This window comes from Phaenicophaeus curvirostris, chromosome Z (genome assembly GCF_032191515.1).
Source record: "Phaenicophaeus curvirostris isolate KB17595 chromosome Z, BPBGC_Pcur_1.0, whole genome shotgun sequence".
Taxonomy (NCBI): domain Eukaryota; kingdom Metazoa; phylum Chordata; class Aves; order Cuculiformes; family Cuculidae; genus Phaenicophaeus; species Phaenicophaeus curvirostris.
In genome coordinates, this window is record NC_091431.1 from 19620020 (window position 1) to 19644609 (window position 24590).

Below are 24590 nucleotides of genomic sequence, written 5' to 3' on the forward strand. Positions count from 1 at the left end.
AAGGGACCAATATGGCTTTGAAGTTTTGGTAACAGGCAGTGTACTTAAGAGAAAAAATTCTGAAGGACTTTTTTCAGTTTGTTGCAGTGAGAGAAAGGTTAGGGAATTTAAAGTTTAAATTTCATGTGGCACTTCTAGAAACATATGCAGATTTTGAAAAGCCTAAGTATGAATGGCCTGATTTTTAGGACGAAGCCTTCAGAAATAAATAAATTCTGGGAAATAAGAGACCTGTATACGTGTATAATTTTTTTTTTAATTATTTAGTATGTTGTCAAACAGTGGAGCTTAAATTTTAGGTGTTTAAATGAAGTACTTCAATAACAATTTAGCTTTTTTGTATAGTTTGAAGGAGATAATACAATAGAAAGTATTGTTACGTATTCAGTACTGGGTAGTTGAGCAGTCATTTATTAATTAGACAAAGGAAACAATGGTCAGAACTAGTTTTCTGCCACTATTTACAGATTTTATTTACTCTTTTTTATCCAGGGCATTAAATAAACCTTGTTTTTGTTGGAGGCTTCTCCACAGAGTGGCTGATTTTGTAGAAATCCTTGTAAAGTCACTACTTCCTAATATCATATAGGGCTCTGCTCAATTACCTGTCTCATTCCTGGATGAAGTAGTATGATTTTGTGCAAACTGAGCCATTAGCGGCAGTGCAGGAGGTTTTAGTACTGGGAAGCACAGTCTAAACTGTATATTAGGGTTAATATCTCCAGAAATATGTTAACTTATTCTGGGCATTGCAGGTTTTAGGGTAAAGTGGAATGGTGCGAAGTGATATATATAGACATATTAATAACACAATCCTGATCATGGTGTAGTAGACACGGTGGTGTTGGCCTGACAGTTGTACTTGATGATGTTACAGTCTTTTCCAGCCTTAATGATTCTGTGATTGTATGATTTTGTCACTGGAACAAAGGAGGTGAGAAGAGATTTCAGAAGAAAACTGGCTCATTAATATGTTAAGACATCTCTGGGATACTAAGAGTACTCTAAAACCTATACAACTGTTTACTAATGCAGTATGTCAAGACTAGAAATGATTCAGTCATGATTTAAGTGTTAGAAAAACTTGGTTGCCTTACTATTTTCATTTGAACACCGTCAACATGATATGTCAAGAATTAATTCTGGAACAGTTCTGTGTCTGGGGACGATTGTTTCTTCTGTTTCGTGGCTACATGTTAAAAGGTGATAGGTTGTACAAAAGATTTGGCTGACAGAAGGATCAAAAAGGCTTAGAGAAGCTGGAAGTCATGATTGGAATTTTTTTCAGTTGTGATTTGCTGAAATTGATGCTTTGATTCAGTGCAATAAGGTAGTGTCAGCATTTTTAATGTTTACAGTACAGATAAATAGGAAAATTCCAAAACCAAATCTAGTCTAAACTTTACTGTTTCAACGTAGTCTAAATGGAGTAATACATAAAGATAGTATTTGAGTTCCATCGTTCCAGCATTACGTTGATGGTAGCTGTGCTAGGCACAATTAAGCTAGCTTTAGAAAGGTTTATGTTCTGAAATGTTTCAACAGCCACATCATCAGTACCCTGCCAGAGTGGGTAGATGCTCCAGTGGCAGGTCATGCTCAGATTACCTCCTATAAGGTAGTGGCAGGAATGTCTGTGTGTCTCCCTCATTCTGCTGGACTGTGGTGTGAACACCAACCACACAGCTGTTAGGGTGGATAAATGGTTCCAGGATAGGGAACTCTCTGGTGCTCAGCAGAGCAGAAAAATACATCTTTAAATGACTAGATAGATTCAGGAGGACTCAGGTGTTTCTTGGAGGCAGCATTCAGGAGATTTGTGGCACCACCTGCTCAGTGTTTAGTATCTTTGAAAGGCTGAAGGACACTTTGTTCATTAATTGCTTTTCATGGCAGTAGCCTGCACTCACTGAGCAGTTTCCAGTAGCTGAAGAGGTTTAACATGAGATCTTGCAAAACAATTATGTTCAAGATTTTGTAAAGACAGATTACTGGTCATGATCATCTGATTGTGAGTTTTGGTTTAACAATTAATTTTGCAATATGTCTTGCAAAAGTAATGTTTATGACAACTCATTGTGTTGCAGGCCATAATGTTTCAATCACTAATTTTTATTATTTTTTATTTACAGTTTGGAGATAGTAACTATTTACAGATTGATGATTTCTGTTTTCAAATTTGTAAATGTGGCTTCTTTTAGCACAAACACTCAAAATTAGGAAACTGAATTACTGATCACACTTTCAAATGTAGCAGTTACAACCAGCTTACTTGCAAAGATTTGTGTTAGTTAAAATAAACAAGTGCTTCACTGGTGGAAGGAAGAATAGGCATGAGGATAGAGAGAGATGAACAACAGTGATACATGAGTTATCCTGGTAGCAGGGTATGTGTAATTTAAATTACTATATTTATAGAGGTATTTGAAATTCATCATGGAGAGCAATTGAGTAAGTCAGTTTACTTAACTTTTTGCCTATAAGCCTTTGAACAGCATTATATGCTATTGTTCTGTTGCAATGGTGAGTTATTTGTGAAAATGAACGTAAGTAAAATATTTCTTAGCTGGGAAGATGTCTGTTACTGGAAGGGTTCAAATAACCTGATTTCATTGGTAGATTAGTAAATTTCACTGGCTATTTTTGGTATTGATAGCATAGCAAAGGAAAGTGCCAGTCTTTTGTTAACTGGACTGAAGGTTGATCTAGGAAAAGTCAGTTGTCAAATACCATAAAATAAACTCTTAAGTCTTAAACTGTAGTTTTTTTCTGCATACATACAATTGGAAATTATATAGAAAAGTTTATTTGATTTTCACATGTGAATCCAGAAGTTTTGTGTATCTTAGTAGAAACAGAGGAAGGATCTTTTTCTTTTCAACCACGTGCAGAAGTACTGCATTGTTAAGAAATTTCCATACTTGTACCAATTTAAAACATAAAATTATTTTGGTAAGAGTTTTTACCATAAATTCTACAGGTATACCATGTTTTGTGACCCAAAGAAGTAATAAAAGGTGGAGTATGAAATCTATAGACTTAGCACTATGTGCTCTCAAATTATTTCTTCAGTAGGTCCTGAAACGTAGGTCAGGCAGTGAAAGGAAGAGAGGAAATGAGCCATAATGCTTTGATTTTACTCATCCCTGAAGTAGGCAGCAGTGGTAATTGTTCAATTAACAGAAGATCTTGATCATATATAGTTTGTGTAATCATGAATTTAGGTGTAGGGTTCTGAATCTGCACTGTAACTGGGATTTACTGTCAGTATGCTTTCTTTTTTCTCCTTGCCTTTTCCACATCTTTAGGCAAAATCTACTTCATGTAGTTGAAAACATGAAGTATCTAAGGGGTTATAAATCTGTTTACAGCTTAGCAGCATGTATCACAAACTGTTATGAAGTCCTTTTCATAACTTCAAGATTTTAAATTCATTTGTGTTTAATTTGTAATCATATCCATAGCTGTAAGAAGACACCTGGTCTAAGAATAAATTGTTAGAGAAAGAGAGCTTCCCAGAACACAGTCTATATGACCCATTATGTACCTCTTTCTAGGACGATTTAGGGTAGATCAGTTCTTTCTGTGGAGTATAAAGGGAGTTTAAATTGATTAAATTGATCATGACCTTAGAGTCATTAGATGCTTTGCTTAGGCCACATTCTTGTGTGCAGAACCACCTTTCTACATATACATTAAATACAGCAGTGTGTATAAAAATATGTACTGCTTAATGAAGTGTGATATTGTGTAATCATGTAGTTTCTCAAGAGATTAGCTGATGACTGTTCAAATGTATTACTGAATAGATAGTCTTCTGATGTTACTCATGTCATCTATATCTGAAAATACTTCTAGTCTTAAAAAAAGTGCAAATATGAATGAATGTTACCGTATATGTATCATATAGGTACAGTTTACACTTAAAATCTTGCTTTTTGTTTTTTTCAAAGAAGGGAATGTCTGGAGGGATGTCCAAGTGTTTTATTTAAATATGAACTGCATACTGGCTACCATCAGAAAAAAAAAATCCGTTATAAAGAGCTGCAGTTCATAGTAATAAGAGTTGAGAAGATATCACGAAAAATTTATCCTAACCAACTGTCCAACTTTAGAGCTAATTATGTTTATAGTTATGTTAAAAAGGAGATTACTTCATAAAAATTTTAAGACCAGCTTAGTAGCAGAGCAGGTGATATCTTAGATGTTCTTATTTGTGGCACTGATGTTGCATGAGTGGACTTCTTATATTGTAGTAGACTATATAGGGTTTTTTAAGATTGTTGGTATTTTCCCTAGTATGAACATGGGATAGATTCTTCTTTCTTAAATAGTACTAAGCATGATGTTGTTTTAATGTCTCTGATAGCTGAGAAACCTCAAACACATACATGTGTAAGCAGAGAAATGTGTTTCATCTTTTCATATGTTTTCTGTTGACTGAACAGTCACGTAATCATCTAAGCAAAAATCCCCTGCCATTTGTCAGAATTTCTGGTAAGGCAGGTCTACATTCCCTATAAGCAGAAATTCTCATAGTCAGATTTTTTCCCACGTGTAGGTTCTCTGGGGCTAAAAATGTGTTTCTTCACTTCCCTGCCATCACAGTGGTTGCATTCAAAGGTATTATTTAGGACTTTGAAAATAAGATATCTTAAATTTGAGTTGTGTAGTTTGAAGGAATATTTTTGAGCTCCATACTTTTAATTGGAGATACAACTGTTGTTTTGTGTTATGTGGGGTTTTTTTTTGTAACTTATGATTTACATTTAAACTTTGGTTAGTTCTCCTAGGTTAATAATGGATATTGCTGCAACTGGCTACAAGTAAACCTAAATCAAAACTATACTTCTGGAGTAGTGTATTCCTGGCTACCCATCGTGCAATTGTTATGCTTCAAGGTCTTCTGTAATTTTAACCTGAAATATTACTTGTTTAAAAAAAAATGCACATCATATAACAGCCCTGGTGTAGATGACCCAAATATCACTTTTTAATTTTTAAATGTAGTTATTTTGAAAACTTAATTTTCCTTGACCTTTTACTTGTGTAGTAAGGTACTGTTTTCATTGACCACACATTATTTCAAAGTAGAGGATGGAGGTGAAAGATCAGTTTGTGTCACCTTTGGTTTTTTCTTCTTTGTGAAAGCGATGGCAATTCTCATTGTGACAGAAAACTATCTCGAGTTTGGACTGGAATCAGGTAATTATTTTCTTCATTTTTTTGTAACAGCTCTAGTGGTTGCATGACCTCCAAATTTATTTTCAGTCTTTTAAGGTATTTTTGAGAGTATGTGTGTTAGAAGGAACTTTGTGTGGAATGCAGATTCTGAAGGATAACATATATTTTTCCTGCTTTCTTTTAAAGAGCATAAGCTTTGACTACGTTGCTTGTAGGCAAATTATATTTCCCTTCTGGTTTTACCATTTGACCCATTTTGACTTTCACGGTAAAATGAAGTTCCTTTAAGGGGGGGACAGGAGAAGTACCCATGGTTTTAAAAAATAAGGTTAATTTATTCGTGTTCGCAAAGTATACAAATATCAAGAGATATTAGTAATCAAGTTTTATTGTGTTATGGCATACTAGTTAGCACATGCAAGAGGTATGCTAGACATGTGAAAACTTGTTTAAAAGGTCATGTGTTACCTAGCATTTATTTCAGAAAGGGGTTGATGCATTTGTATTGCATTATGCATTTATACTGTATGTATAATATGTGTCTCTCTGCAGGATTCTCAAATTTCTCAGAAAGTGCCATGCAGTTTCTTGAAAAGCAGGGTTTGGAATCCCAGTAAGTTTCTTGAAATACTTTGGTCTTCTTCATGTGTACATTTATAACTGAGCTAACTGGATTTTTTTAGCAAGTATTTGTCTTGCATGTTTTACATGCCTATGATCCCTCTAAAAATGTGAAAAGATGGGTTAATGAAAACAATTCATCAGTACTCACAAGTAACTTTAAATTGTATTTTTGTTTTCTCTTTTTGATTTGGATGTAGTTTCTCCATGGACATTTTGGTTGTTGTTTATAAAACAGATTTCAAAACTAGAAATGTTTTTTTTTATTGTAACTCACTTCAATTTTGCAAGGATTGCTTAAAACAGGTGATAAGTACTTTATCTATACTTGTGATTTGCAAGAGGATGAGTGTGCAAAACCTACAGATGGAGCTTGTGGTGAAGTTGGCATTAGGAGTAAATCTTGGCTTTTAGTCCTGTTATCAGATTGTAGTAGTGTTTTCCTTTTATACAATAACATCTGCTTGCTACAGGACATACAAGTTTTGTATAGGCTATCAAAGGAATGTGCTATAGCGTCAACATAAGAAGGATCTAGAGCTGTTGGAACAGGTCCAGAGGAGGGCTGCAAGGATGGTCAGAGGGCTGGAGCACCTCCCATATGAGGACAGGCTAAGGGAGTTGGGGTTGTTCAGCATGGAGATGAGAAGGCTCCGAGGAGACCTTATAGCAATCTTCCAGTAGCTGAAAGGGCTACAAGAAAGCTGGGGAGTGACTGTTTACAAAGGCTTGTAGTGATAGGACTAGGGGGAATGTCTGTGCATTGAAGAGGGGCAGATTTAGACTAGACATTAAGAGGACATTCTTCACCATGAGGGTGGTGTGGCACTGGCACAGGTTGCTCTGGTAATTTGTGGGTGCCCCATCCCTGGAGGTGTTCAAGGCCAGGATGGATGGGGCCTTGGGCAGTCTGATCTAGTGGGATGCCCCTGCTCATGGCAGGGGTTTGGAATTAAATGATCTTTAAGGTCCCTTCCCACCCGAATCATTCCATGATTCTGTGTTACACAAATATATAATTCTGTTGTAGGCAGCCATTGAATACTGTGAAATGGTTTTCTGTTAGAATTCTTTCCTTATTCATGTGCTCTAAAATGCATTTATAAGGTTTGTCATCACTGTGAGAGTGCAGCTTTGAATTTCTTGCTTGGAATTCTGATGGTATTGTGTAAAAGCTATGGAATCTTTATTTTTGAGGGAGAGAAGTTTTGTCAAACTCAGTGGGTCATTTATGAATAAACTCATGGGAAACCCTTAACCGAATCCCATGTTTGTTAGCCTTTCTTCACTCTGGTTTTCCTGAGCTATTGCAGTTTTAGTAACTTCTGTATTTTTCCTGTTAAGTGTTCATAATTTTTTGAACTTTTGCAGTGCTTTAGTTGTTTACAGCAGCAATTGATTTAATGATGGTGTCTTTTGGTACATAATTCAGTTGATTGTAGATTTCTGTATTTTTTTGTTCGGTCCATAGTTCACTAAAACAAACATTAATCACTTCAAAGAGACATGTTAATTGGCCACATGTATGTTTTAGATAAATCTGTGAAAAGCTGCAGTAATAAGTTTGATAGAGCTTTTTAAGGGGTAAAGGTAGAATGTAAATAGTATAACTTAAATATCCATTTTGTCTTTGACCAGTTAACTGTTCCTCTTTTAAAAATATAATCATTAAATTAATTCTATTAGCTATTTCTATTAAATGATTAGTTGTTAATTTCAATATAAAATTGCTTTTTTTTTGCTCTGCTAACAAACTTAACATCTTACAGTCAGTGGCTTAGGTTTTCTGTTCTTTCTAGGAAATAAATAGGTGACTTTTTTTTTTTTTTAATTTTGACTACTGATTGGTTGATAACAATGCTGGTATTCCAGAGTAAAACTATAGAATACTGTTTGCTTTTTTGATTAAACGTTAGATGCTATTGAGTTGAAAGTAGTCTCTGATACCCCTCCCCCAGACTTCCTCCCCAAGACAATGCTTATTTCCTTTCTTTTCTTTTAGGGGTCCTGTGTCTAAACTAACCTTCAAATTGTTCCTGGCTGTTCTGTGTTCACTTATTGGTGCTTTTTTGACATTCCCTGGCTTGCGACTGGCACAAATGCATCTGGATGCTCTGAATTTAGCAACAGAAAAAATAACACAGTAAGGAAAAAATATTTGCACATAGGTATATGCTACTCAGTCTGAAATCTTTTGTCTGTAAACAAACAGAACAAGCTATTCCAACAAGAAGGTAGTGAATAAGAATTCTGTTGCTGCCTGCTTTTTGTATCTTGAGCAGACTTGCCACTTGCCTCTTTCTGCTCAACCTGTGCTCTGCCAGTCAGGTATATTCTTTGCCTTGTAATTAAGAGTCCCAATTAAAGGAGCTTTACTTTCCTCCTGCAAGAGCCCCACCATGAATGTTTCTGCTTACTGCTTCCTTCACCCTGTCATGTATTTTTTGGAAGTTAACTACTGGGAGGTAGAGGTACAACCACAGACTTTTTTTCCCACCCCAACCTCCAGGTGAGCATCATGCCTTTAATGAATTTAAGGTAAGATACAAGAGTCAGATGTTAATACAAGTTTACAGGAATATTTGCATTTCTAGCTGTCCTTGAGTTTGGTAACAAAGTGGTTTCTCCAATGTAACTCTTTCTCTTCAGTGTACTCTGGTTGAGGGAGAAAATCCAAATGTCTTCCACAGATCTTGACGTTTCATCTTTAATATATGTTAGTGACAGATTCTGCAGCATTGGCCATTGTGATCATGTAGTCTGGTCACTTTCCTAAGGGAACCATTATATTTTCTAGTAGGAAAATTATTTATGTTCAAATTGCACTTTTTTTCCTTTTCCCCCCAAAATGCCCATATTAAAAATTGATCTGTGTGTAAAATGGGTCCTTATTTTCACTCTTAGTAATGTATAACCAGGTGCTCTGTGTTATGCTTGCACTCATTGTACTTGAATGCCTCCGGTACAGCTGCAAGCTTTTAGTTAGTTGTACCTGCTGTTAAGTTTCTGTCTATGTGTAGACTGTGACTGAGTCACTTGCTAATCGGTTCTTTTCAGCTAAATAAACTGCTTAATTTTTCATTTTTATGGTTCTCAGTATTTTAAAATTTCTTGTGCCTTTTCTGTAAGGATCTTCTAATATTCCAGCATCTTCCTCAATCTATAGACTTGAGATCTGAGCAGAAATATAAACTCTTTTCAATAGAAGTTAATTAATTAGGAGCTAAAAGGGTGATTCATGTCCAGTAGAATGAGTTTATGAAGAATAAATCTCTAACGTAATGTTTAGAGGATATTAGAACTGGTTGTTGAAGAAAACTTTGTGCAAAGGAAGCAAATTATTTTCAAAAGTCTACCAGTACTTTGACTGTTCAACTGGAATAATATAAAAATGACAATAAACGGATTAAAATCGTGGTCAGATATCAGTGTAATCAGGTGATTATAAACAAAGAATCATCACCAAGTGATAGGATTAGAGACTAATATTTGTCCTTAGGGGTGTCTTTTTATCAATGAGTAGATCATTATTGACTGCACTTGTTTGACAATGACTAAAGAGGGGTAGTAAATGAGATGACATGATACTGGTACAAAGTTCTAATTTGGGTGCAAGAAAACAGTGCCTTTCTCTGCAGTGAAGTACACAGTCCACTTTTTGAAAAACAAACAAACAAAGAAAAAAAACAGAAAACAAAAACAACCCCCACCCTTTAAGTCCCCAGAACTTCCCAAGAAACCACACCAGTCCCGAAACTCTCCCAGAAACCATGACCACCAAAACACCAAACCCCAAACCAAAAAAGCAAGCAAACAAAATAAAACAGAACAAAACCCCCCAGAGAACTAACTTCCTTTCCCATTCCATTACAGAATGATAGACTTACAGAGAACACTGACCAAAAGTACACTAAGCCCCAAAAATAAAGAAAATAAAAGTTGATGTTTAACTACCACTTCACTAATGTGTTCAGAATTATTAATGTGATTCTTCCATGTGTATAGAGAGTACGTTGGGTTTTTTTTTGGTAAACAGAATAAAAATACACAATGTTCCTTTTAGTTTCGAGAACTGGTTTGATTTGTTTTTCTTCACTAGTGACCAGGTGATCCTTGAGGTCCCCTCCAACCTGATATTCTATGATTCTGTTGTATCCTTCCTTGCATTTATTTTGGAGTGCTCTTAATAAATTTGTACCATTTTCATACACATTCCCTCATCTTCTAGAGCCTGCTTTGAGACTATTTCAGTCTTTTTCTCTGTTTATTTGAGTACAAGAGGGACTTTTGCCACCTTTTGGCACATTCCAGTCCATTAATTCAGTAGGACACTTAAATAAATAGAAGCTCAGGTAAAATGCTTTTGGAAGTTACTGAAATGCTTTGGACTGGTCTTTGATGCTGTTATGTTCCCTAGCAACACTGAATAACTAGCAGTGCTTATTTCTTTCTCAGAAACCAATGATTTAAATGTGTCTATGGTGGCATATTCTGAAACATGCAAACATTTTAATGGCTGATAGTTTCAAGTCGGCAAGGTCTTGTCTTCTTTAGAATAGCTTTTGATTACCTCGATTTTCTATAGTGTAGAAGTGCTCCGGTTGGAGATGGACGTAAAGACAAAGCTCATCTCTGTTAGTGAGGAAGTGCTGCAGTAGCAAAACAACCAGATCTATAGCACTGAAGTCTTCAATTGTTTTAATTTTATTTCCGTAATGAAAAATTATTGGAGATGGGTTTCAGAAGTGAAGAAGGGTATTAATTTCAGAAGGAACTCCAGGAAACTATTTGGTCTTTTAAAATTCTACTGTCTGCTTTGTACTCAGAGTCCAAAATGGTGCTGCTTTTACATTAACTGTGCAGTTTGCTCAGTTCCTTTTAAATGGAATAGCTAGACTTGCAATTTTTTTTTTTTTTTAATGTCTGAGTATCTTTGATTGAATGTAAGTACCAAGTTTCATTTAGTCAAGGTTCCTAAGTAAAAATCTTCATTAACCTGGGAAATCTGACCTCTGAGAACTGTTTCTCCCGGTCTTTGTAAATAATGGAAATTAATCTGAGTACATTTTTAATAAAGCAGAGAAAATAGTAATATAGCAGTCCATAGTTACGCCTTTGAGATGCTGACTCTAGATTGAAACTGTAATAGCTAGAGCAGTGTGGTGTTATGCCATCATACGAAAACATTCAACAACTGTCTTTAGCTGCAGTGTGTTTAATTCAGGTATCTGCTTTGGTTAAATTGTTTGGAATAAATCAAGTTTTCAGTTATTCCAAGAGTATATTTAAGCTACAACCAGTGTGATTGTGTAGTATGAAATATTACTGTTCTGTTGAAATGTGAGTCATACCTGTAAAGCAGGAAAATAATTTTCTTATTTACCTTTATCCCAACTAATTTAAAATTTGGATTTCTCCTTTTAATCTATACCCCCAGTTTCAACAGTGGGATGACTGTATTTCGTAACTTTTCCCTTTTTTTTTCTTCTTTCAGAACGTTGCTGCATATAAACTTCTTGGCACCTTTATTTATGGTTCTACTGTGGGTAAAACCAATCACTAAGGACTACATTATGAATCCACCTTTGGGCAAAGAGAGCATCCCTTTGTAAGATTCTCTTTAATGATTCTTTCTGGAGTATTGAGGACAAAACTATAGGTCTAACTAGTGCCCTCTGAAAGACTTAAAATTTAACAGCAGCTGCTGTCAAAGGTATTGTGGAAACTGCAGCTCAGCTCTAAAAAGCTTCTGTTATTTCTGAAGAATGAGAATTAGTCACAGTGTGTTGAATGTTAAGGTGGTGGTTCCCAAAAATCTCCTACGCTCTGTCATCATCTTGGCAGTGATGGATTGTTCTTCCTGTCACCTCACTGCCACCTTCTGGACCTTTGTATTTTACATATTGGTGTAGAAGAGGTGTGGTTGCACTGAGGACAGTTGAGATGCATTGGCATTAGCACTGAACTTAGCCATTTGTCTTAAGAACTGTGTGTAGATGGAGTGGATGTGGAATTGATAGCTAAAATATTTAAAACATAAAGAAGGAAAAAATTTCTAGGAAGAGTGGTGTCTGGAATAAATATTGTAGAAGTAGCATAGGTGATTGTCATTGTCACAAATAGTCTAGATAATTCAAAATAGTAGTATTCAAATAGACTTCAAGCAAATGTGAACAGCTGGTAGTTTTATTGCTTTTTAGGTCTAAGTGCTTCTCAGATGATTCTGTGACTGCTGAACTATTATATAAGACATTGCAAAGATGCATATTTTGTGGTTCCACTTTGTACCTCAGTTTATCTTGAGGGTTGTGCCGTAACAGGGGACCTAAGACAGCTGAAGTACACGTTTACTATCAAGAACTATGCACCTCAAAGCCTGTAATAGTCTGAGTGAGCTTGTTTTTTAGTGTTCTGACTTCATTACTCAGAATTTAAGCATTTAAGAGCTGATCTTGTTTACAGACAAGTGCATCTGGATCTAATGCTGTAATAGGGCTACTAAGAAATATTGGTAGAGAGGGAAGCAAGGGGCAAAACTGAATGTTACTTGCACATGAACTTCATGATTATAGATTATGCATTACGTATTTTTGACAATATGCTTCAAGATTTCTTTACAGATGGTGCAAACAGCTCTGTAGCAGTAGATGGTCTTTGGAAAACAGTGTTGCCTTTGTTTTTTTATTTACAGGATGTCAGAAGATACATTTGACACTGTGAGGTTGTGGATTATAATCCTGTTGTGTGCTTTACGACTGGCTATGATGCGTCATCATTTACAAGCCTATCTGAATTTAGCCCAGAAAAGTGTGGATCAGATGAAAAGGGAAGCTGGTAGAATAAGTGTGGTTGATTTACAGAAAATGGTAAGTACACTGAGTTCATGGAGTGCTCTACCTGTACAAGTGCTTCTGTTCTAGTTTGTTGTCTTCTGTGGTATCAGAGCTGAAATATGAATGAAGGTTCCAAAACTATAGCTGCTATAAAAGTAGTGCCATTACAGAGAAATCCTGCAAAGCAAAATATGTAGAGATATATCATCCATATTATGCAGATGGCTTGTCCTAAGTTATTTGCAAGTTCTTATCAAAGATATCTTCAAAATTGTTCTTTTCAAATTCAGTGTGTTTCTGTTCTGTTCTGCACAAACAGATCTTGAGGAGTGCATAGGCTGAGTGCTGAAAAAAAAGAAGTTGGATTTAGAAGGGTAAAGTACAGTTACCTAGTCCTAACTGATTTTTAAATTGAGGCATTTGATCCAGATTCAAGATAAGGTGGTTATATTTTGGGATAAAATGAGACATGTCTAATTCTGTCAGATCACTCAAGTGTAGTAGCCTAGTTACAAAACTGTCTGCCCATCTTCTTACTGTGGCAAACGACAAATTTCTTTGATTTCTTTTTTTTTTTCTTAAAAGAAAAGTTATAAAACATACCATCAACAAACAGAAGGTAGAAATTTGTAAGCTTTTTATAGAATGGTGTTATGTTAAAGTAAACTTATGTTTCTAGTGTGCCATGGTAATGCTGCCTGATGATCTTGCTCAGCTGGGGTCTGTTGCAGGAGGAACGCTGAAATGTGCCGTAAGACCAAGATTTTTCTCTTAGGATTGTCAGTGTTACTGATAATCTTGTCCTTGGCTTCACAGAGTATCTGAAGGTCCTAAGTGGACAGTGCAGTAGTTATTTATGAACAGAGTGGCTAGCAATTCACTTCAGAATAAATGAAATACAGGTAGCAACTGGTTAGAACAGAACAGCACTGATTGCTGTGAATGCATAATTTAAGTTTTGGGAGCTTTCCTTCCATCCATAAAATAGTGGTGTCTTCTATATGTATGTTTCCTAAATCCATTTATGTAGCATTTCCAAAATCTTCTCTTTAAGAAAGTCATAGCCACTAGATGAAGTCTGGTCTTGTTTTACTAGCCATGTCTGCTTTATCTTCTTCTGGAACTTCGTCCAGTGAAGTCTTCCCTATCTGTCATCCTACAGTGATCATTACTTTTTAATCAGTTTTTTTTATCATATACAGTCAATAATCTTACAACACATTTTTGTCTCAGGCTTCTTCTTCTGTCAGTCTTACCACTTTTTCCTTATGTTGTTATTTTGATGCTTGCTCATCATGACGCCCTTTGAGGTTTTAGAGATAGTTCCAAAAATACCTTCATCTTTTGTTGCCACCCTGTGTTCTGTTCTTTTCTAAAATCCAGTTAGCTTTATTTCATTGCTTCCTTGCTATTGATTTTATGACTCTTGTTCTTCTTTATTTGATCTAGTCTTTTTGGTCAGTAACTTGTATAAAATATGTAATGTAGCAATCTTGAGAAAGATGGAACCTACTGGGAGCAGGGAGAGGGATAAATTTGAGTGGATTTCAATAAACCATAATATATACCTGAAATAAAGACTATTTCAATGCCATTATTGATCTGACTGCTAATGAAAACTCATCTTGCCATTGTATTTAAAATTGCTATTTCACAGTTGGCAATCTTAAAAATGTCTTACTTTTGAAAAGGGACTGCAATGTTAACCAAACTTTCATTTACTTTTTATGAGTCTTTGGACTGTGACTACTACTTCTTTTTTGAAACGGGATTTAGTGTGTAAACCATTGGGGACTTTTAAAATAAAACATATATTTAGCCTTGATTCTGGGATATTGAAGTAAGAATCATTGACAACATGTGATCTTTGACAACAGAAGCAAAATTGATTCTTTTCGTTTTAAGAAGCCGATGCTTTTAATTCTTTCCTTTTAGCACTGCCTCTCAAGTTTGTATTCTAAATGTCCTGAACTAGAGTTCGTTATAGGGACATTTTCATTAGGTCTTTCGAAAACAGTATGTCACATGTGAAGACACGCCAGAAAACTTTTAAAACAGATTTAGTGCCTAAGTATTGCTTCTTAAATTGCTTGTTTTTCCTAGACATGTTCATAAAGCTTTGCTTTGATCAGCCAGAATTCATGAATTACTCTCTTCTCTTTTTCCAGGTGGCTCAGGTATTCTATTATCTTTGTGTAATTGCACTGCAGTATGTTGCACCATTGGTAATGCTCCTTCACACAACTCTGCTCTTGAAAACACTAGGTAGGCAAAATGGGATTGACAAAAATGTGTTCTATTCTACACAGGGCTCTTTTATATTTTCAGCTTGCTAAAGAAACCAGACTGTATGGGTACTTGCAATACAGAAATACATTGTAATTTCCTGCTACTTAAAACATACTGATGTGTGGCTTTTAAGCTGTTCTGTTCTTTTGCTGCTTTTGACATCTTTCAATTATATGCTAATGTGATTATTTCTGAGAAATTGTTTAATGTAAGAAATGAAGCAGTTTACTTCTATTGAAATATTTGTCTTTTTTAAAGTGAGTTGTGTAAAACGTTATTGATTTAAACTTATAAGCATCTGTTAAAAGTATTTTTTTCAGCTTTTCAATCTTGAAGTGGGCTTTTTGAACAGAAGTTGGTAGATGTGATGTTCACTTTGTTTTTTGGAGATAGAATCATAGAATCTTAGAATTGTAGAATCATAGAATAGTTAGGGTTGGAAGGGACCTCAAAGATCATCTAGTTCCAACCCCCCTGCCATGGACAGGGTCATGTCCCACTAGATCAGGCTGCCCAAGGCCCCGTCCAACCTGGCCTTGAACACCTCCAGGGATGGAGCAACTACAGCTTCCCTGGGCAACCTGTTCCAGTACCTCTTCTCTCATGGTGAAGAAATTCTTCCTTATTTCAAGCCTAAATCTGCACCTCTCCAGTTTATACCAAATCCCCTTCCTCCTATCACCACCAGCCTTTATGAACAGTCCCTCCCCAGCTTTCTTGTAGCCCCTTTCAGGTACTGGAAGGTCGCTATAACATCTCCTCGGAGCCTTCTCTTCTCCAGACTGAACAAGCCCACATCTCTCAGCCTGGTCTCATGTGGAAGGTGCTTCTCTGCAGGGCAGCTCTCAATCAGATCACGCTGGGGTTTTTTGTTTGTTTCTTTCTTGTGAGGGATGTCTTTCACAGCCGGCCATGCAGTCGTAGCATTCTTTTTGCAAAATGTCAACAGAAAGAGGTAGGCTTTACAAGGCTGTGATTCATCCCATTCTGGAATAAACATCTGTATCTGGTGAGATGAATCATACCCAGTACAACAGGGATCCCAAGGCAACTATATCACATGTACATGTTAGTATGTGAAAAGGTAAGGTGAATCCAACCCTAATGGCTTTTTACTATGGTAAGGAGCCATACAGATGAATACAGTAGGTATTTACTAAGTTATAAAAGCTTCAAGGGATTTTTTTTTTTGTGTGAGAATTATGTCTAAGGTAGAGTGATAGAATTAAATTCAAGTTCTGTTATTTCTATAAAAATCTGTTTCTCATTTCTTTTTTAATAGGTAATTATTCTTGGGGCGTCTACCCAGAACTGAATTCTGACACTCCAGTAGAAAACAGTCTGCTTCCCAGCTCAGTTTATTCTGAGTCTCCACCTGCTGATGGAAAGATGAAAGTAACTGCAATACAGATAACAATGGCTTTGGGAAGCCTGAAGAATATTTTCACTCCTGTCTTGTTCCGGGGACTCCTGTCTTTCTTCACCTGGTGGATTGCTGCTTGCCTCTTTTCTACAAGCCTTTTTGGGCTTTTCTATCATCAGTACCTAACTGTGGCGTGAACAGGTCTACTGACAAAGCAAGTGTGAGGTCATATACTAGATACAAACCCAGGTACCCAAGAATGGATGAAGAGAGAAGAAAATTATTTATGAAGAGAAAACATATCAGAATTTTTTTTTAAACACTTCCTCTGTGTTCTCAGGGTGAATATTCTTAAAATGTTTAAAATTGCAACTGGTTTTGGTGTTTTTGTTACCCAAATGGTAGGTAACTGATTGAATTATAGGATTGGGACTGACTGACGTTATTATGTGGCAGGTGGTGGTGAGTGTGCTGAAAAGATACGACCTCTGAATATCCTGGGTTTCCATAACAAGCAAGCCAACCTCAAAACCTTGCTTTTTAAACATCAGCGGTCAGTGACTGAACTGTTAGAGTTAGAATTATAGGTTATAGTTGTAGTTTTAGGTTATGGTGATGGTGGCTGCCTATCGATTAAATCTTGAAACTGAGCCATACAATGAATGGAGAGAGAGGGGATATTAAAAAAAAATCTGTTGGATAGCTATCGATCACTTTTCTCCATGAAAAATGAAATAATCCAACAGGACAAAAGAGATACTGTATATTACAGTAAGGAAAATTGTATAAAAATTAAATTTAATAGGAATAGATGTATGGACCTGACAGGTATTGCTGCCTAAATATTTTGCAGAAATACTTGTGCAGTAAGAGGAGAGTTATAAAAAATATATTATTTCAGTCCCTGCAGTCATTTTGAAGTAATGGCCATCTGTATTGGTGCTAATATTGATCCACAGACTCCATTTGGATCTTTTAAATTTTTTCTTTTCAGGTAATAGCTAAATTCCATTGAATTCACAAAATAATAGAAGTAGATTAGTGACACCATTCAAGCATTTCAAAACAAAACAGTTTAATCCTGCTGACTGAGAGTATATGTATCTGTGTAATGTACATATAAATATATATTATATATTAGATATATAATATATATGAAGTTATAAAGTATGGAAACTTTATTTTAAATTACTGAATGTATCTTACAGGGCCGTGGGGGAGGGATGTATGTGTACCTAGGAATTTCAAGATCCCTTTTGAAATGAAAATTAGTTGGGTTTTTTTTTGAAAGTTCAGTTGAAAGGGCTATTTGGTTTTGGTGCCTCTTCAAAGGTACTTAGCTATACTAAAGAACCTACACTCTTCTGGAAAAGAAGATCTGCTTAAATTGTTAATCCTGAAATTTCTGTCCTTTCAGATCATCTTTAGCTACTTTGATCTGTGTTAACTTGGCCATATGGTAACAACTAATATCTCTTGGCTTCAGAAATACATTTTCGGTATAATTAAACAGCTATAGTAGGGGGGAGCAAAGCATTAACTTCACAAGTTTTGCTTAATCAGAGGAATAGATTCCAAGTGTAAAACCATTGCAAAACAAAGTAGAATGACAATTTTTCAGATGTTTTGTGTAACTGCAAAACAGGAATGGGGATTTATATGCAGTAGTTTTTTTTAAAAGTTAATATTACACTTTGCAAAGGTCAGTGGGTTTTTTAACTAATACTAGCTGGTTTTATGTTACTGTTGTTTTTCTCTTGAATTTGTGTACAGCTTTCGCGTATGATAAGCATTTATAAATGGAAAAGCTTAACAAAATGTTTAATATGTAGCAAACCTATGCTATAGGAAAACAAACTGACAATGAATGCAGAAAATCAAGAATTGAAGCTGGTGATAAACTGTCTTATTTTGTTGAATGCCTTTTAAAGTTATTTTTTGGTTTATTAAATTGCATTTACTGATACTAGGGAGTAATTTGTGTACAACAGCTACCGCATGCATTTGGGATGTCTGAGAACACCTTGCATGGCTCTACCAGTTTCATTGTAGTATGGTCTTTCAGTGTTACTGCTGCTGCAAGCTTTGTTTTTCCACACCAACTTTTCATAACTAATGGGGACAAAGGCTTAACCATGCGTATCGGCCTAAAGAAAAATATTTAACTTTATAGGTTCAGATCTCGAAACGTTCCTAGGTAATGTCTTTCAGATGAATAGACTGACAAAATATGACAGGTCCAGCAATACTGGACCCACTTTCTGTTAGTTTGAGGTGTATCATTACTAACAGAACTAATAAGGCCAGCACTTAGGTTATAGTTAGGTATGCAATGTCAATATTGTATTCAGGAAGATAAACAATATAAGACAGTCTGATTCGGGTAGTGAACTTGGCTGACGAAGCTCGCTATATAGGAGTTGTTACCTATGACTGGAGTCTGAAGTGTAGGAATAAATTTTGGATACTGGACATGACTTCAAAATAACATTAAGTAACAGTTTCTGTTGGTATAGGTATTTATTCTGAAAGCCTGTAAGTAGAAGTGAACTGTAGTTCTGTAATACTGCATTCAGCAGAGGTAATTGATCACGTGCATAACTGAGTTTCACAGAGCTTTTGGTATGAGCGCATGCTGTCTTATTCTTCAGACGTCACGCTGATCACAGTGTAAAATAGGCACCTGGATGTTGCTGACATTAAGATCAATGCTTCTGGCCATTGCTGCTTCATCGTTCCACAGAACTGCATGGTTGACCTTCTGGTCAGCAGTCTAGTCTGAGTGGGAGATGGTCTTCCTTTGGATCCATTTAAACTTTACATGAATCTAGGAGGCTTATTAAAAACTAAAATATAGCAATAAATACCTTCGAAAAGTCAGGTGACAGTGAAACTAGAGGGTGCATATCGCTGTGGTTGTGAGCAGTGTTACAACTATGTGATGTGCTCAAAAGTGATTTTTACAGTAAAATAGCAACCCTGATAGTCCTGACTTCTGTGTATATTATGTAAACTTCAGAGGAGTATCTGGTCACTACTTTAGTAAGTTCCCTTAAAACAGCAGCTGGCCAGTGCTTTTTATTTTTTCATCAGCACCTGGGGGTGGGGAGGAAGCATTCTGCAGAGTGGAAAAGCAGGTATAATGTGACTGAAAGATCAGTAGTTTTTAATTTAGGATTCCTAAACATTTTGTCTTGCTTTTGCCCACTGCCTACTTAATTTCTGAAAGATTTTAGGAGGAAAAGTGCCTTTGACAAAGAATCAGTGTTTTTTTCTTTCTTCATTAATTCAGATCTCCCTCTCTCAGTCCAGTAATGTGACTTGTTAGCTTTACTTCTTTTTTCTGTCCACAGCTTTTCTTGTGCATTCCCTACACAGAACTGACTGGACTAGATTAGTTCAGGGTTGTTTTTTGGTTTTTATTGTTTTAGTTTAAATTAATCTGTATTTTAACGATTAGTTGTTTTAAATCATTTAAATAAGTTTGTTCATATTTCAGCTGGAATTCAAACTTGTTAACGATTGTTTAAACACTGCACTTGTATTATAGAAGTCCCTTTAGACAAAGTATTTGGATAATGGTAAATCCAAGTCTTCCAGTAAGTTCAGAGAAGACCAGATATAACAATTGGGCTCTTTCTGAGCCTAGAGAAGTTGATTAGGAAAAGTAGAATAGATTATTACAAGCCTATTCTTCCACTTTGCAGGGGATATTCTCAGGCAACACTTGTCCTTTTTTGATACCTTCTCAAGCTATAGGATTTGCCAGGTTTTAAAGTATTTTTAGTGGCAGTTTTTCCTTTCCCAGACTTGTCTTGTCTAAGAATCTTGTCTAAGAAAAGTAACGGGGGAAAACAGGTAGTATCCATACTAAAGAACATTCTTGTGCAGAAGGACATGCTTTAGAAAATTTATTTCTATGGCAGTTGTTCTCCTTTTAGTCACAAATACTGGAAGATGTGTGGATAGAGATATGCGTTTACCTGGGTTTCGAAGTTCAACTTGCTTACGAACAAAAATGCCACAACACAATTCCACAGTGTAATCGTGTCTAGAAGATGGTTACTGAGTACAGAAATTTCAGCTAACTTCACAGGAACAGTTAAAAGTTTTGTAGTTTCTCACAATAGCTGCAGCTAAGTGGTAATAGAGTTCTAGGGTGTATTGCATCCAAAATTTAAAATACCTGATCTTAAAGCTGTTTGAAGGCTCTTTAAGGTGAAAGGCCTTATGTCTTTCTATTCTCAAAGGCCTGTGTTCTCTTTTTAAACATTGTTTCTCCAGAGAAGATTTTGAACACTTAAAATGTTGTGCTTCATGCTTTGTTAGATGATGTTATTTGCCCATTTATTTGTTAGCTGCAAAGCCACCAGACTTAGCTCCGGTGGTCATTTTGTCATTATGAAGTTACTAGAAACTTCTAGTTAATATTGAAGAATTAAGTGCATGGTGAAAATGGACACATTGAATGAAAATGAGTCCAAAGAAAGTCATGTGTTCTCTTTGCTTACAGCAAAGCAAAATTTTAATAGAGGAAGGCAACAGCAGGTCACATGTATCCTAAATCAAATATTAAATGTGGATGTTTGCCCTTATGAGTAAATGAGACTGTTACTTTCAGCATCTGCAGCCTAAGTCCTAAATCCCAAATGGTAAATTAAGAGCAGTATTCTGACCTCACTGACATTTACTCTAAAAAGCATCTAGGAAACAAGTATTGAAGCGAAATATCTGATCTACATAAGCAAGCTGATGCAGAGTAGTCAGTCTGTGCTTCGGAGTGATTTTTTTGCTACTTCTTCTTTAGGAAGTTCTGCCGTGCTTTGTGTCTTTGACAGCACATACACTGAAACAGGTGACATGTCTAATCTGTACTTCTGTACTTCTAATGCTAGACTGAAAGGTTGTCTTTCTCTGTAGGAGAGATTGTGAGGCCAAGATGTTATTTCAAAGTTGCTTCTACTGACGTCTTCATATGCTGCACTTAAATTTTTCACGTCTTTCACTGTGGACTGCCAGGACAGTAATGTTGCACTGGACATTGTTTTGCATGCCAGTGTATATTTATAACTTTGATTTCAATGGGAATTGCTTTAAATCCTGATACCATGGATCATCTTTCCTTTATTTTTAATTAATATCAGTGCCTGCAACTGGAAGTCATATACTTCTATGCTATTTTTTTTCAGACTTGATGTCCACACTGAAATATTAAAAAGTATGCAGTTTTATACTGAAGTGTGAAATCCACCTGTAAATAGCAAACATTTTCCGTAGGAGATCACACATCATTAGGAACCCTTATTCACATTTGCAACATTTCTCTAAACAACATCCTATCCATAGGACTGCTACTTATGAAACAAACACACACTTTGTCAGAGTTTTGAGAGTAGGTTTTTACAAATTCCTTAGTAGTAGGCAATTTCTATTTATTTCATGATGCTGCTAAGTATTTTTTAAAATCTAGCTTAAAATTTCTTGTGCTTGAAGTCAACCTTGCTCCCTTTTCCTCTAGCCATTGTAACTCTGCTTCTTGTATATGTACTAAGCTTCAAGAATGCATATTTATAGTATTTTTGATAAAAACATAGAAGAAAAACACACCAAAAATGTTATTTAGTAAATACAGTTCATACACATGAGGTGCCAACAAACGGTTTTAGTTTTACTGTCTTTAGTCATTCCTTTGTCCCACTGTTAACAATCTTGCACATTCTCAGTATGTAAGGTCTTCTAGGAAGAATACCTGTGGGGAAGTAACTGTAGTAGCAATCACAGGAAACTTTGTCTAATGTTTCAATTTTCCCATTTGTGTGAGCAAATATTAATGTGAAGATGCTATTAAATAATTTAAGCCTAAAATTTCTTGTTACAGGGAACATCCTCCAAGTTGTAAATATTTTACTTTAAATATGTGTCTTTGTTGCTGGGATCACACATATATTCAATGTTGTTCTGTTAATAGTCTTTTTTTTTTTTTGTCTTTTAAAGCAAAAAGCACACGATACTTCCTACTCTAGAGCAAACCTAAGAACAAAAGACTGCACTCCCTTCATTTCAGTATTTGCCAAATGGGAAAGACTCTGGTGTTTTTTATGTGAATTTTAGCTTCCTCTTATTGCTAAATTGCTGTTAAAATAGTTGGTGTAGCTGCCGCTTTACAAGTATTAAGACCGTCATGCTTCACAGTGAAGATGGTGTCAAATACTTGTTGCGATATATTGACCTGTCCTGACTGGTGTTGCATTACCTGCTGTTTCAAAACAAATTGTCTCATTTGCGTTATGCTTTAGAGGTTCATTGGTATACATGAACAGGAGAGCGCAGCACATAGTGGAAAAACTGGGTAGTCACTCGGTTTTGGACTGGGGTTTTGTGGGCATTTGTTGTTTTTTTTTTTTTTTTTTATTTAATGTCTGGATAATGTTAAGGTACAATTACTACAAATAATAAACAACCTACAGTAACATTGCATTCTCTTTGTACACTGTAGACTAAAGTGCCTAAAGGTGGGTCGTCTCTAGAAGACATGCTTTATACATTTCTTGCATGTATCTTCATGGCTATTTTGCTACATAATAGAAGGTTAACTTCTGGAAAGAAAATGAAAGGATTGCTGGCCTTTAAGATGGGGTTTGCTATAAAATTATTGTTTTCTTACAATTTTTGACATTTAGAAATGTTCATGTGTGTTTATGGGTCATTACTCATTGGAGGCAAATAAGATTTCAAAGAAATCTTTTACATTCCTTGCACTTTAATGGTAGTCTAACAGCTTTGCCAACTACAATATAACACCCCACTGCCACCTAGGCATTCAGTTTTCATTTTGGCTAAAGGAAAGGACTTGCACAATTCTGAAAGGATTGACCATAACAAAGTTTTGTAGTGATGCCCTGGGTGTTACTTATGCGTCAGTTGTACATGGGTGACTTCAGCCAGGTAAGTAGTTGTACTTGAGTTCAGAAAGGCTGCAGTGAAGTTCACCGCATCCAAATGGGTTTGGGGCACAAAGAGCACAAAAGAGCTGGATTGTAACGTGGCTGGCTGGAACCGAGCAAAGCGGCTCCCAGAGAAAAGGCACAAGTTACACATTGTACCAGTTCTGTAGAATGCTCTTAGGGTACTGAATAGCAAAACCACCCTAACCTTTCAGCTATGTCCCCTCCTCAGAGAATGGCAAGAGCTGAAGGTGAAACCTGCCTGGTCTGGTTCAGCAGGGAATAGAAATGTGAGGAAACAGCAGTTGCCAACTTTTGAGTTAATTATGCGTTGTGAATGTGAAACGCTTGTAAGTTCAGATGGTGTTGGCAATTCAAATCTACCAAAGGAAGCCTTCCTCTGAGGAAGACTTTTAAAAACATTTTGAGCTTCTAGCTCTAAAAAGTGTCTGTAGCAATCTGTACTGTATTTAGTGCACTGTTTGGGAAAACTTGCTCCAGTAAAGCTTGTGAAATACTTCCTTACACTATGTGTAAGAGATTACATTGGTTTTTTTTTTAACATTAGTGCATTTAAGAAGCTGGTTTTGTCTTGCTTAGTGTTACGATGTATCAGACAGCTGTTCATTAATGTGAAAAGAGTAAGAACTGGTTTATTGTCTAAACACCTAAATTCCTTTAGCATCAGTAAATCTTGCAAAGTGAAGATTACATTTTTTATTCACCATTCATTCTGTTGAAATGTTATAATTTAACTTTGTTTTTATAATGCACACGTTATTAAATTTATATCTTTTAGTTGCTAATGGTAATACCACAGCAAATCTAAGAGAAACTGTGATATCTGCTGTATATCAACTGCCCCATCAACTTGCTTGCCTTTGTAAAGTGTTGATCCATGTTAGACATTTCATGTCTACTGTGGTAATGCTCATACAGTATCTTAGTATGTATTACATGTACTACATGTAGTACATGTACTCTGCATGTCTTGCATTTGTGCACTGTAAATGGATAAGCCGTTTTACAGTACTTACTCTAGGTTTAAAAAAAACACCCATTATTTTCTATAATATTTCTCATATCCATAGTAGGACAATTTCTGAAGCCAAAGATCAATAAATGTTTATTGTCTATCAGTGTGATTTTTTTTCCTGTTTTGTATAACACATCCTTCCTCTTAACAACTTCTGCAAAATAATTTAGTACACTATTTATCCCCTTTCTGTTAGGGATGCAGTAGAATAAACAGTTTTCTAGCATAAGTGCAGATAGTGTCTTAGTTACATGAATAGCACTTCGCCCACAAAGAACCACTTACAGATTTGATACAAATGTTGTCATTTCTGAGTGTTT

The 24590-nt window shown here is 35.8% G+C and overlaps 1 protein-coding gene across 1 annotated transcript in view; it reads left to right on the forward strand.

Moving 5' to 3' along the window:
- TMEM161B (transmembrane protein 161B) overlaps nt 1–24019 on the forward strand; it is a 54797-nt gene extending 30778 nt beyond the window's left edge. Inside the window, exons 6-12 of the mRNA XM_069880010.1 lie at nt 5054–5205; nt 5737–5797; nt 7808–7948; nt 11300–11413; nt 12497–12671; nt 14807–14903; nt 16210–24019. Of these exons, the coding sequence (XP_069736111.1) occupies nt 5054–5205; nt 5737–5797; nt 7808–7948; nt 11300–11413; nt 12497–12671; nt 14807–14903; nt 16210–16487 (1018 nt within the window). The 3' untranslated portion in view covers nt 16488–24019. The remainder of the gene's footprint in view (nt 1–5053; nt 5206–5736; nt 5798–7807; nt 7949–11299; nt 11414–12496; nt 12672–14806; nt 14904–16209) is intronic.
- The last annotated feature ends 571 nt before the right edge of the window (nt 24020–24590 follow it).